The 14,289-nt window shown below is 36.4% G+C and overlaps 1 protein-coding gene across 4 annotated transcripts; it reads right to left on the reverse strand.

Annotated features, from left to right (window-relative positions):
- Positions 1–646: 646 nt before the first annotated feature.
- Positions 647–13,533, reverse strand: LOC103954740 (AP-2 complex subunit alpha-1). 4 transcript variants are annotated; one of them, XM_048569042.1, is made up of 28 exons: positions 11,297–12,446; positions 11,149–11,173; positions 10,534–10,665; positions 9,666–9,791; positions 9,330–9,392; positions 9,155–9,252; positions 8,850–9,057; positions 8,111–8,182; positions 7,937–8,029; positions 7,249–7,350; positions 6,956–7,053; positions 6,708–6,789; positions 6,510–6,598; positions 5,549–5,654; positions 5,401–5,466; positions 4,585–4,691; positions 4,386–4,490; positions 4,063–4,183; positions 3,769–3,951; positions 3,391–3,627; positions 3,063–3,143; positions 2,764–2,928; positions 2,566–2,652; positions 2,339–2,464; positions 1,875–1,955; positions 1,721–1,792; positions 1,393–1,472; positions 647–1,321 (listed from the first exon to the last, which is right to left on the reverse strand). In XM_048569042.1, exons 2-28 carry the CDS (start codon positions 11,149–11,151, stop codon positions 1,174–1,176), a joined length of 2,931 nt encoding a protein of 976 aa, XP_048424999.1. In that variant the 5' UTR covers positions 11,152–11,173; positions 11,297–12,446; the 3' UTR covers positions 647–1,173. The 4 variants fall into 4 exon arrangements, with proteins under 4 accessions (XP_048424999.1, XP_009364838.2, XP_048425000.1 ...); XM_009366563.3 differs by lacking the exons at positions 11,149–11,173; positions 11,297–12,446 and adding an exon at positions 13,295–13,533; XM_048569043.1 differs by lacking the exons at positions 11,149–11,173; positions 11,297–12,446 and adding an exon at positions 12,503–12,637.
- Positions 13,534–14,289: the final 756 nt, after the last annotated feature.

The raw sequence follows: 14,289 nt of genomic DNA on the forward strand, positions 1-14,289 counted from the left end.
AATTGAAGCAGCAGACAACCATGAGCCCTAGCCAAACCGCTATTTTTGGGTGAAAATGCACCTGTTGAATTTCTAACTGTCCTTTAATCTGAACCATTGGTTTTCGAATCTGAGCGTTTAATCTGAACTCCTCCAACGCGAAAAAAAAATTGTTCTTTTGTGGTTAGCTGCCACATGGTAGAATCCTGACCTTCCGAAGGTTATAATTTTGAAAATCAACTGCTTGGATAAAAATACCCAAATTTTTTCTATAAATACCCAACCATATTCTTCTTTCTTCACACAATTGAATTTTTGTTTTACTACAATCCTATTATTGGAATTAGACTTTAATTATGTTTGTTGTAATTAGACATTCAGTAAAAAATTAAAAAAAATTGTATATGTTAATAGTAATCCTCCTTACCCTTCCTCCTTCCAAACTGATAAATTTGCACAAAGGCAATTACGGTTTAGAGTGAATAGTAAGAGCAATTGTACTGCCCTAGGCTTCTAATTGCGATTGCACCCCCCAAACCACCAATTGGTGCAAATGCTCTTATAATCTTGCAAAAGTCATCCACCTAAATTATTACTCCCGTACAAGGACAAGTTGTGGTAAATCTGTAGTTTTAAAACTAATTTGGGTTCTACAGAAAGAAAGACAGAAAGAAGAAGAAAGGTATTATACAAACGAGTGGCGTTCGGGGCAACATATCACACTGCACATCACCCAATCGTTTGTATTACTGAGAATAACAAATTTATGCATCGGCAACAAACAAATACAAGCTTCTACTACAACTAATCTACTTCATGATATCTTACATTCTCCTGTCAAGTCCCCGTAACTACAGAAACCAATCCGCTGCCGCCGGGAAGGGGAAAAAATGTGAAACGAGAAAGAAAAAGAAAAATACCCTCACCCCAAAACCGAGAAAATTTCTCACGTAGGCACAATTGCATTGTACATAAAGAATCTAAAAACCCCGACCAACTACCCGTGGAAATATCCACTCACACTAATGCTGCCCGCACAAATCAGCTCACACTTCAATTCCGCTAGCCCTTGCAGTGGGATTTTCTTTGTCCACCACTTGAACTTTGCGCGAGAGAGACCACTGGGCAGGTTGTATAAATCAGATTTACGAGTGTATAATAATGAACAAATCCTCACACATCACCTTCACTTTGTCACAGCAAGCCGGCCAGCATAGCCCCAGGGTCCGTTAATGCTGAAACTGGACTGGTCGGTTGAGCTACTGGAGGTGCTGGTGGCACCGGTCCAGGTGCGCGAGCTGTAGGCATGATAACTAATTGTTCCTTGATGAACTCCTTCAACCTACACATCACTCAGAGGTCAGAGGATTCTATCTTCCAAAAGCTGAAAAATTTAACATTAGCAATACATACTCGAGCGTTAATGAAGGGTCCCCTGAAGCAACTGTCATACGCAACTGTGTTCTGTCTGCTGGATCTGTTTCTATTCTAACCTGAGGAGCATAAACAAGCAACTTTCATTAACCTGTTACAATTCTGAAGTGTCATTTTCTCATAAAGTTTTGGATAGTTCCTAAAACTTAATAAAATTCCTATACAAGGGAAAGGCCAAGCAATGTAGTTTTGTATCTATAACAATAAACCGACAATTGGGGTTTCAGCTGTGCCATAATAGCGAAAGTCGTGGAATCAAATCCACCAATTAATTCTACAGTCCTGGAAACAAACATAAAATTCTTACCAAGCAAAGCATGGCCCGTGTACTTTCTGAGTAAAACGTTGTACTTGCAACAAGATTATTTGGATTTGGGTCCTAAAATAGAGAATAAATTAGTGACCACCTTAAATAACTGGCAGACTAGCAAGAAAAATTTAAACATAGGAAGGGAACTTACAAGTGCCGGACAAACCATCAACCGAAAACTGTTAAGTAGATTCGCCATTTCTACAAGTGGCATTGGTTTGACACCTCTAACCTGCACCGTTTACTGGAAAATATCACCACATTGCTAAATAAAGTAGCTAGCCAATGTATAGGAATTTAACCTCAACCTGGGATTAGCGATAAACCGACTGAACAATGCTAAAAATTTACTACAAAATGGTTATCATGTGTTTCCTATTCTGATGTGTAACAGTTAACAGGTTCTATCATCCTGCTTTCCAGTAGATTATGACACATCACCATAAACAATTATATTAATTATTCAGTAAAAGATTAACCGAAAGAGACTAATAAGCAATTATGTCATCAGAATTCACTCCGTCAATATAAATGGTTGTCAATCATTTTCAACACGTAAAAGGAATTTCTTCAATACAAATATAACAAAATGTGACAAATCCTTGACAGACATACCACTTCTTGAAGCTTCAGAGGTGGCCCCGAAAGTGATCTCCACTGAGGAAAGAACTCTTCAGCAGACACTGGAATAGGCTGAAGAAATTTATTTAAGACAGCTGGGAGGCGAAGCTTGACATTGACCTACAAAATGGTTACTATAAGTATCTACAACAAATATCATACGACCTATTGTCTGCTTCATAGGACACTAAAAAAACACAAGAATTTTTTAGAGTAAGTACCATATTGTTACCAAACTTGTAGGAAAAATCAAGAGCTGCTACATCCCTGCTAGGTCTGAGATTCACTACTTCAAGCGGGCATTGTACCTACAGAACAGGAAAAAAAAAAAAAAAAAAAAAAAAACACACAAAGCTACTAAATATGAGAAAGAGAGAGATCAACCACCAAAGCTTAATTACAACAGTATCATTTAGTACCTGTGCCCTGGGAGGAATGGTATCCGGTACTAGTGAGAGCTCCATTTTCAAATGAGAGGGAGGTAATATTATAGCCTGAACTGACACAAGTGGTGAAGTATTTTTGTTTCCCAAGAAAAGAACAAAACATCCTTGATGTAGCCGCCACTCGGCTTTAATTCCAATCTGGCATAACATCACATGAATGTCACTATAAGCCTAATAAGGCCTTGATGAATTTTCATAATCTCTCTCGAAGAAAATGTGGAAACTATCACATCTATAAACAAGAAAAATATGGTTATAATTTGGGGGAAAACCTGAATATTAGGATCTTCGTAAAGAACACCACTATCCTTCAAGCAGAGAGCATGAAACCTTTCAGCAATATTTCCTATTGGCTGCATTTAAGAATTGTAAAATTAGTTACATGTATTAGAAAATAAGTATAAACGACAAAAAACAAGAATCAAAGGCAAACACATTTATCTAATAGTAGCGCATTAAGCTACTCATAAAACACAATTACTTCAAAAACACATTTATCTAATAGTTAACACTTTCAAGTTCCACCTACATCTTAGAACTTAGAACTTAGAAGAAATACAGCACACAGAAATGATTGCCTACAATGTTTACAGCAAGTACCTGAACAGAATTTTGCTCCTCACCAACAGGCACAATTGCTGAAGCATCCACGGCATCTGGATCACCTCCTAATCCAGGGATTACATTCTGCTGAGGCCCACCAGCAGTAGCGGGAGGGCCTTCAATAGCCAGGGGACCCAATAGATCACCAAGTATATCTGCTGCAGGTGCCTGAGGATCAACTTGACTCAAAGTACCATTTTCCTGAGACAACCCTTGGTCAGTTGAATTGTGATCCTGTAACAATACCCAAACATGCATCAATATTCACTCAAAATAAGACATAATATTTGTATGTGAAACTACAATATGCATACCCTATATACACAGAATGAAAGAAAAATCAGAATCGTTATTGAAAAGATAAACAATACCAACCGCATTACTGCTCATGCTAGGCATCTTGACAAGACCAAGCTGGTTGACAGGCGGGGTCCCGTTAGCAGGGTGCTGGTCAGTCACAACCAAAGCACTCGATGTTTGCTGCTGGGCCCGTAACTTGATAGCACTTTGTTCTGCTGTATCAACTTCTGTATCTTCAGCCTTCTTGATCAATGCAGACTACATATTAAACAAAAATATAACTATTAAAGTTTGTTTCAATAATTTCCAAGAAATTGATAGTGTTGTGAACTAGCTGATCATCTGAAGGAAAGTGCAAAACAAATCTACCTGCCGCTCGGGAAATTTAGGCATTTCAGCCAAAATATCCACCAGAGCTGCACCTCTCCTACTTAAGGCAAGGTATTCAGCAGCTCTTTGTTGTATCTCAACATCAATGCAACTCTCATATCTGAATGGAAGAAATTATGAGCCAAGGAAAAGCATAGAATTTAATAACAAAAGAGAACCAAGTCATGAAAGTAAAGATGCAAAAGACAACCCCACTTCTTGCTGAATATTGCTCAAATCAACCATGCAATAAAGAAAAACACAGAATTTGAAAACAAAAAATAACCAATTCATGAAAGTAGAAGTGCAGAGGGCAATCTCACTTGTTGAAAATTGACCAGATCTGATTCTGTAGTTCCTGATCTGGAGGTTGAGTGTGCATAAAGATCTTAGCATATGTTGAAAGAAGAATAGGTACCGTAGATGTCCTGCAAATACATCATACAGTCTGTAAGATATATACATAAATGATAACTGGATTTAGCAAGACTAAGAAACAGAGAAAGATTTAAGTTCCCTTACGTTACAGCAGGAAGCTTCTCATGTATGACACTAAATAATTCCTTCGGACTGCACCCAGGCCGTCTGGCCAAAAGGTGGCCAAATTCTCCAATGATATATGCACTGACCTGTTGCATGTGTATTGATTCCAAACAAATCAAGCCATCTATTTTATTTAGATGGTTAAATTTGGTAGAAAAATATGCAAGAGAAATAATGAACACTAAAGATTGGAACGCTGAAATTGAAATGATACTCTTGAAAATCATGTGTTACAGAAATATTCTGCCCCAAGACGAATTTGCAACTTAGAACCCAAAACCATAGGACTCTTTTTAGAACATAATGAGAATCTCCATTAAGAACGATCTTACAATTCTCGGCCTCCTTATCTTCTATTTTTTTATATAAGACATACTAATTTTATTTATTACAGAAAGAGAAGTAAAAAAGGTACAATATCAGTGGACAAGTAGTGACCTTACTAAATACCTATTGGCAGCAAGGTGTATGACATCATGCCAATGAAATTTCTAAAGAAACTCCTAGCAAAGCCAATTCTAACTTCCTTATGTAAGCTAAGCTCTCAATCCCTCCCCCCCCCCCCCCCCCTCTCTCCCTCTCCCTCTCTCTCTCGTATGCCAGAAAATATTCTTTTTCAAGACTGAACTTGGGACATCGATCATGTTGATTTTGGCCAGAATGTCAATGTGTAGTCCAGATTCACATTCTGACAACACAAGTCTTACAGAGAACATGCTACTTAATCCAGCATACAATAATCTCTCATATTGAATTAAAGCTTGTCCGGAAAATCAAATCATAGTCTATACGCACCTTAACCATAGTCTCATGTATAGCAGGTTTGTCTAAATACTCCCTAGCTTTTGCTGCTGCATAAGGCTGATCAAGTGAATACCATGTCAGTCATATAGGTACTAAGATGAACATATGTATCAATCAAATTGCACTAAAGCACTCTAACCTGTAAGTCTTCGTTATTTGTAACAAATTGCACAACACGAAACCATATATCATCACTAACAAAGTCTCCAGCCTTGTCAATTAATTGAAGAATCACATCTACATACCTGTACAATATCATTATGCAAACCATTGGCAAAGGTTTACTTCCCATAATACATTTACTTCAAGAGTCCACAATTGACAAAGGTTTACTTCCCATAATACATTTACTTCAAGAGTCCACAAATAATGAAAGAGATGCCCAGAATGATCCAGAAGAATAGAAGTAATTAACAGAATCAACCACCCAGTCAAAAAATTGATTGATACTACCTTTTCAAATATATGTGTGTGCGTGCGCGTGTGTGTAATAAACTCAATAAAGCCTAACCCTATCTAACCCGAGTAGCAAAGTAGAATACAACATAAACCAGAAACAAAGAAGCTAGGTAAATTGATCTGCTTTCACCATTCAGTCACATCTTAGGTCATCTTAGGTATAGTTTGTACTAGACATTGATGGAAATAGTAAATGTAGTTTCAGAGTAAAATGTCACATAATGAGTCAAAGATGTCAAAACAAAAACGGAAACACACTTTCAAAAGGTCATGAAAATCACCACTTTTATAATGGTAACCTACATATCTCATACATCCTCATAAGCAAAACATGAGTTTAAATTAAAACAAGAGTCACCATACACGTTATGAACCTCATGCTTCTCTGTCTCTTCACCTATTATTCCCTGAGTATCCACTCATCTTCTCTTTGTTTTTCACTGTTAGCTGCCTACCAGGTTCTACATCACATTGGATATTTTAGTTAATTCTATCCCCAGTTGCTTAATAACTCAGAATCATAGGCCTGTTTTCGATTTCTTCATGCGCGTATTTATCCAATATCATATTCCTTTCAGAGAAGGACCATGCTTTTCAAACGAATTGGATATATGAAAGAACAAAATGAGTTCGACTCTTACCAAGAAAGATCAGGGGCAAACTTTTCTGCAAGAATGGCAGCCTTAAGAGACAATTCTTCACGCATGGCAAAATCTGCTGTGCTAAGATACTGAAATGCAAATGAAATTTGGAGAAAATAAATGTGTGCTAATATAAACAAGAGACAATCTACCAAAATCCTATTAAACCAACTAGACCACACCGAGCATTGGATATACCTGCAATAATTCTTCAACTATATCTTTTGCATTTGAAACATCACACATACCATAAAGCAAGTCTAGAGCACGCCTACGTATACTGAGCACATAATTCAATGTCAGTAAGCAAAAATGGTTAAAGATATAGAAAAAGGGAGCACTAAAATAAGAGCAGCTACAAAACAAAAAATAATGATGTTTTTTACAGAAAAAAATCCAGATATCTAACATGTTCAGCAAGTATCCAAATAGATAACAACTGTAACCTGATATCTGGATCCTTCAATGAGGTGATGATCTGAGCCTGATGTCTCTTGATGATATCTTGCACATCAGTCACCATTAACATGCGGGTCATATTTTCCTACACAAGCAATGTGACTTCAAATCATGCACATATCCAGTAGCAAAATGTTTACTCTTCTAAGCTATAGTCACAGTTTCCTTAGTTTTCTTCAGTCACGGTTTGCATTAAAATGAATGAAAAAAAAATGTATTATTTATCAATTGATACTTTTTTAATAAGAATTAAGAAACCATAAGTGTTTTCACCACTTACCAAACCAAGATATCGGATATTTGGTTCTCGGACAGCAATAAATTTTCCAAGAAGGGCAACACACTGAGACATCATCTCCTTTTCAGCATCAAGATGCATGACCTAAAATTGGGCAATGATAATGCGAAGTACATAAGAATCACTTGCCTTTAAAAAAATAATAGATGAGACACGTGTTGTGTGTGCTCTGAAGAAAAGGAAACAGAGTTTCAAAGATAGCTAGCAAAGAAAATATTCTGAACTAATTTAAGTACAAATGTCATAATCTCGGATGACTGCACAAACGCAAATTTATAAACATTTAAAAAATATTGATTAACCTACAAAGAAGGGGGCAGGAGGAATAATCAAGAGTAAACCAATTTTACAAATTTATAAGGGAAACTGTTCATATGATTCCACGCACATACATACATGGCATGTCTGCAAATAATATATGCTTTATACACGTATGCACAGAGACCATATTTTGTTGCTTTCACTTGCGGCACAAAAGACTTGAATTTAGTGGAAATCAATGCCAAAAACAAATAGAAGATACAGGAATTACAAAGGAATTAAAAACAGTCAGCCAAATAGGTGTACCTATATGCAAGTATAACTGTCTACGCACATATTAAAAGGAAACTCTCAATAAATGGTGCCTGAATACCACAATCATACATAAAAAGTACTGCAGAAAGCTTACAAGAGCGAGGGCTTCAAAGAGAACAGCATGTGATGCATTGTTCTTATTAACATTTTTCACAACATCAGTACCCATCAAAATCCGCTGTAAGACCTGAAATCACCAGTACAAGGTTTAATAGATGCAAAAAATATAACACCACAACTGAGAATAAGTTCTTGACAGAAAATGGACCTCAAACAATGATCTTCTGGTATTTGGATCTTCGACAGTCGGAAAATATTGAAGAGCCCTCATTGTCCTGACCTGTCCTAACAAAAATTATAGTATAACACAAATTCGTTTATATGCACCCAATGCTACAAACTACTGAATGCATTACATTCCAGCTCACCATTTCACCCAAGCAATGCCTAAAGCCAAGCCTTATGGGCCGTAGTGACTATCCAACAAAGTTAAACGATAGAGACAATGCCCCAGTAAATTGTCCAGGCACAGCAAGAAAATAAAAATATTCTCAAGTACTGGCCAATGCCACTTAAAGATGACTCAATATCATCAGAGTTTTGAACCCCAGAAAAAGCTTTTGCCTAACAAACTACTATTAAATCCGAAGAAGACAAAATGATGCCACATCTGCTAAATTTCTCTTTTATTAGGATGCTCTAGAAGTTTAAGCTGTAAGGCTGGTTGAGTTATGATCTAAAATAGCAAGGATCATGCTGGGTATATGGTACTCTGGCCCATGCAAGAAGAAAATGACACCGTCCACTGTAATTGGTGAAAGGTTCAACAACAAGAGGAGATGGCACAGAAAAAAGACATAAAGCAGAGGTAGCTACAATCGTTTTAATAAAATAGATTTGACAGGATAAATCTGAATCAGAAGGATAGGTGGCTGAATTTATTTGATATCCAGTACATGCAAAGAAGTCTAACAAATAAAACAAAAAAAAATGTATATATTACAAACCTGAAGCCAGGGAGATGGGATGCCATAGTAGGTGTACTCTTGTGGAATATCCTGGTTCCTAGCAAGTCGTTCTAATATTTTAACGCATTTTGGCAGACAACTCCAGTAAGCATCATAGTGGTTTGATACAAGGGCAACAAGAAGGCTCATAGATGATGTTAACACACCAAGATCACGTTCATCTAAAAGTTGTGCCATCCGGTCAGCCCTAAAATAATAGAAAAAGAGAGACCCATCAAATAAGCACAAAAGGCATTAGTATTGGAAATTGGAATAATAGTGAAGAAAATCCCATGTTCACGTACCAGCCATCTACGTTCACAACATCAGGATTTTTTCTATACAAGCGCAATAAACATAGTGCAGCCTTTTTTCTCACAAGTGGTCTGTAGCTGCTAGAAATCTGAATAAAAAACACTTAGTCAACAGCATCATTTTCTATTAATTTCAACCAAACATAAAAAATCCACTTCCCCTTACAAGTAATTTTTGAACATCAGGTGCTAATGACTCCGCAAATTCTCGGCCACCAATATTCCCAACCTACAGAGCAGAATACAAATGAAATAATGATTGGTACATTAGGGACACAAGAATAATAAGACAAACAAAAGACAGCATGGAAGCGATAGGTTAAGAAAAAACCTACCCAAATAAAACGTGCAAGATATTACTCAAAAAATACTTATTTAATATTGTATATTATTATGGAAGACAAATAGAAGATAAGATCATATCTCATCATTATCACTAACAATTTCAAAATAAAATTGAATAATATGTTCTGAACACCTAACAGAATTTCTATGGCCATACCATAGTCAACGCCAAACATTGGAAGGTCTCATTCCGACCAATGATGTCATTGCGCACGGTATTTATCGCTATTCTCAGAAAATCATGGTTCTCATTGAGCAAGCATGCTGTTACAATGTATCCAACCTGCAATAAATGTTCGCATAATTGAAAGTCAATTAGAGTGTGAGATTAACTTTTTTTTTTTGGGAGATGGAAGCTAAAGCAATATAATAGAATTAAAGGTTTAGGTTACTATCATTGAAAATTAATCACATGAGAAGAAAACTATGCATTTTTTTAAAGTTTATATTATAAAAAATGCATGCAGAAGTACCATATAATACTATATTCTTATAAGTATAAAACTGGACATGGGAGTCCAGGTCAGCAGGTGAACTTTGAGCAGCGTGGTGTTCACAAAGTTAACCCACTCGGGGTCTTGGTATGAGAGCAAGAGGTAATATTGTAGAAAACAATTCAAATCACCTCAAATTCATACACCACACCTACTTGGTATATGAGTGACGAATGGTGACACCGAAACACATGTCTATCACTGTTTCCATTGGTTAATATACAAGAAAAGAAAATGAAGAGTAGGGATTTACTTCGTAAACTTCCAAGCTATATTTCCATACATGCAAGCAAGGTGCAAAAATAGTGCTGGAGCTCGTTTGGGAAGAGCTTTTAAATGACTTAAACTGCTTTTAGAGAAAATATTTTTGAAACCAGTTTGTACTAAAAATGCAAGTTAATCCTGGAAGAGCACTTCAAGTGCTTTTGGAACCCAAATATATTTTCTCTAAAAGCGCTTTCAGTCATTTAAAAGCACTTCCCAAACTAGCCCCTAGTCTATTTTTAGATTGATATGAAAAGAATGTATCACCTGCTTTTCTGGATACTTAGGCGCAGATATTAGAGAAACTGCTTCCATGTGCCCAAAATCCACATCGTAGCCCAGCATATAAATGTAAAGCATTTTCCAGACATATTTCTTCTTTTCATAAGGTGTCAAACCCTGTTGATAAAATTAAAGATAATTTCATTAACCAGTCACCCTTTTGGTTAGCTAAATAGCGTGAGCACGCAGTAAAAAAACAGATACAGTATTGAGTAATATAGTGATTTTCATAAGGAAATAGACCTCTAACAATTAAGAAAAAAAATACAATATTGATCTATGTCCCAACCTATGCCACAGAATCTATGCAAAACCAAAGAGAAGACAGTATAGGATTTGTGTTGCAAGATAACTAATGTCAAAAACATTATTGAGAAAGAGAAAAGACAAAAGAGAACAATGTATTTGCTTCGTTTTTTTTATTATATAACATTAAATTAAAATAAAAAGGCACAAATCAGAGCAAAAGATAATTGATGTCAAATGACCATTGACGAGAGAGAGAGAGAGAGAGAGAGAGAGAGAGAGAGAGAACAATAATTTAGCACACTTTTTATGAATAAAATGAAAAAAGTACAATGCAGAGGACAAGATAACCACCATATAAAGATCCGAAATTCACAAACTGCAAAAAAAACATTTAAAAACATCACTAATCACCTAAATAACAGCATCCGTCCGAGCCAGAGAAAATTTCAAGAAAAAAAAATTCCCAGAACTCAAAAGAAACCAAAGCACATAACAGTACCAAGAGACAAACTTAATCTTCAGCTCCTCTTCCCCAAATGTATGAAACATCCTCCTATGTCCTCCAAGCAAATTGCCCAAAACACAGTCATCACACAACATCTCCCTTAACCTTCACTCTTCTTCCTCTCACCAAAAATTTGTGTCATTCACAAAAAAATGATGTACAGGGAGCTGGAACAGCATCACCAGTAATAGCTAACAGAAGTCGTCACCAAGGCAGTACAAAATAATTGTTCCCAAACACAGAATAATAACTTTTGATTGACACGATGAAAAAAGAATCAGAAGATTGAAAAATGCTTCAAATTTTCATGAGTTAAAAATGAGTCAATATAAGTGTACATCTTTGATGACCAAATCTAAAATCCACAGATGGTGCAACAATCTCTGGTATAAGGCTAAAACAAACAACATACAACAATTAACTGCTTCACAGCCGATGATTTAAGTTGCCAAATTTACAGTCCAAGAATAGATCATTAAATCTATGGCAAGTTGAAAAAAATGTAGAGAAATTATATTGCTCACTGACTCAACAAAAATACAAGAGTGGTGGTGACACATAACATATGATGTAACTAACATATGATGTGAGGGTGCAGAACTACTAGAAAAGGTCAACAACAAATCACCATCGCTTCAACCATAGTCAATATCCAACCACAATTTTGAATTATAGTGAAGATCAGGGAGTGTATTACGGAATAAGACATGGATACATGACACTTTCTAAGACTAGCCCATGTACAGCGGTACCCTTGTGGAATACCACCCCATGGTCCCTCACATTTCTTTAAACTTTAGGGTCCTGACAACATGTTGACAACATTTTATCTTCAACACAGGAAAGATTAAGCTTTAATAAAAATATTTATATCTCTGATTTAATACAAACATCCATTTTACCGTGATAGTAGTTTAAAGATGACAGGTGACATTTACCTACTTTTAAATCCTTTACAGTATGCCGACACGTAAAAGATTTAGTCAGTCATCAAGTTCAGTTCAATGGATAGAAACAATTCATGTTCCAATCACAAGGGTACCAAAATGTGATTACAGATTTGAGTCTTAAATTCAGTATAAGAACAACTAGGTATACGTTATTAAATGGATGAATTTCAATCCAACTTGAAATTTTCAAAATGGATGTTGTGTAAACTTAGAACCACAAACAATAGAATTTAAATGAGGGAACACTCACACATTTTAGCTGAAGCAATGCCACGAAACGTCAAGACTATCCCCATGCGTTCTCCAATCTCCCTAGGCACAGACTAGGATTCACTTCCCATCTTATTCCCTCTCATAACAAGAATTCAGTTTGAGATTACAAAACCTATCATATTAACTAGGTAAACATTAACTAAAACTCCATAAGGTTCTATGTTATTCATCAGAAAGACTAAAAGCAAAGCAAGTGAAGGCGAACACCTCTGGATTTTCATGCCTATCATTTGAAGCCCATCAACTGCAACTCTCCATTCATTGAGCTGATTATATTAACCTCAATGGAATTTATAACACCAAGGAATATATGCGGTACAAAATTCCTATTACCACTCTCGAATAACGAGTCCACAGCAAAGGTATTTCTAAGTAAGCTTGAAAGCCAAAAGGGGAATGCCGATGCCACCAAATTCACCGCAAACGCCAATAATTGTATACACTATGTAACCTTTATTTTGGAATCAGAATCCACCTCAAGCTCACTTCACATTTTCCCTTCCACATACTAATAGAAACCCAAAATTGCAAATTTTAAGTTTCCTACCCAAAATTCCAAAATCTCAGTTTCCTTTCATTTCTCAGAGTTTCTCAGCAGCCAAGCAAACACCTAGAAAAACCCAAATCCCCAATTCAAGCAATGAACCAATTCCTCCATGCCCCAGATCAAAATCCTCATTCATTTCCCAAGCCCCGAACTTAACAAGAACGAATTTTGCAACGCAACAATACATTCGAAGAGGGAAAACCCTAAACCTAAATGACTAACCTTTTCGTTTTTGAAGCGTGTACGGACATTTCCAAGCTCCTTATCGACCCGCAGCCTCTCCTGCTCTTTGTTCTGGCAATTCCGAATGTCGCTGATGAAAACAGAGAGGCCTCGCATGCCTGACAACGCCATGGCCGCCCAGATCCAGCCCTACCGATACGCACACAGAGAGAAAGCCACCACTCCTCAGCTCCCCCAAATCCAATCGAGATCCTCCTGGGTCCTGCGTTGGATCTAAGGAGCAGCAGAAATCGAACACTGTCAGGGAAGATCAGCGACTCCTCTAATTACGAAATCGGAAAAATGGGTTTGATCTAATTGTATGTGCTGGGATTTTGAGATAGAGAAAGTGGAGGGAGTCAGAGAGAGAGGGAGAGAGAGAAGGAAGGTGGACTGAGAGGAAAATCGAGAAGAGAAAAGCCGTCGGTCAGTGCTGGAAGGGAGACGACTTTTATTCAGCGTTGCCCAATTGAAATCATTTCAGTTACCACCTAATACTTCCATCTTCTTTCTTCATTTTTCCCCATTTTTAATTTCTCAGACAGCCAGCCAGGCATAATATATGCAATTACTTTTGCCCAAAAACAAATATGCAATTGCTTCCAAAAATAAAAAAAAATAAAACAAATATGCAATTACTTGATCAATTTATCAAAATTCTTTGTTTTCTAGTATCGCGATTATGCTAGAGTTAAATAGTTAGTTGTTAAAATAAAGAAAATTAATGAAAATTAAATTAACAAAAAGATGCATAAGTATGATCGTTTTTCATTACAGTTGTAAAACATCACCTGCATTTAAATTCTTTTTCAATTATTCATTCTAAATTTGGGTTTTTAAAATTTTTTTGTTATAATTTTGGAGGGTTTTTTTTTTTTTTTTTTAAAAAACATACTTTTTGCTAAATGCCCAATTATGCATGCGATTCCTTGGTAGGGGCCTACAACCGCAAGGTTCAAACTTATGGGTATACGTTTCCAAATCTGACATGACAT

Source organism: the organism of the source record quoted next, unplaced genomic scaffold (genome assembly GCF_019419815.1).
Source record: "Pyrus x bretschneideri cultivar Hongxiangsu unplaced genomic scaffold, Pyrus_bretschneideri_v1 Contig5, whole genome shotgun sequence".
NCBI lineage: Eukaryota > Viridiplantae > Streptophyta > Magnoliopsida > Rosales > Rosaceae > Pyrus > Pyrus x bretschneideri.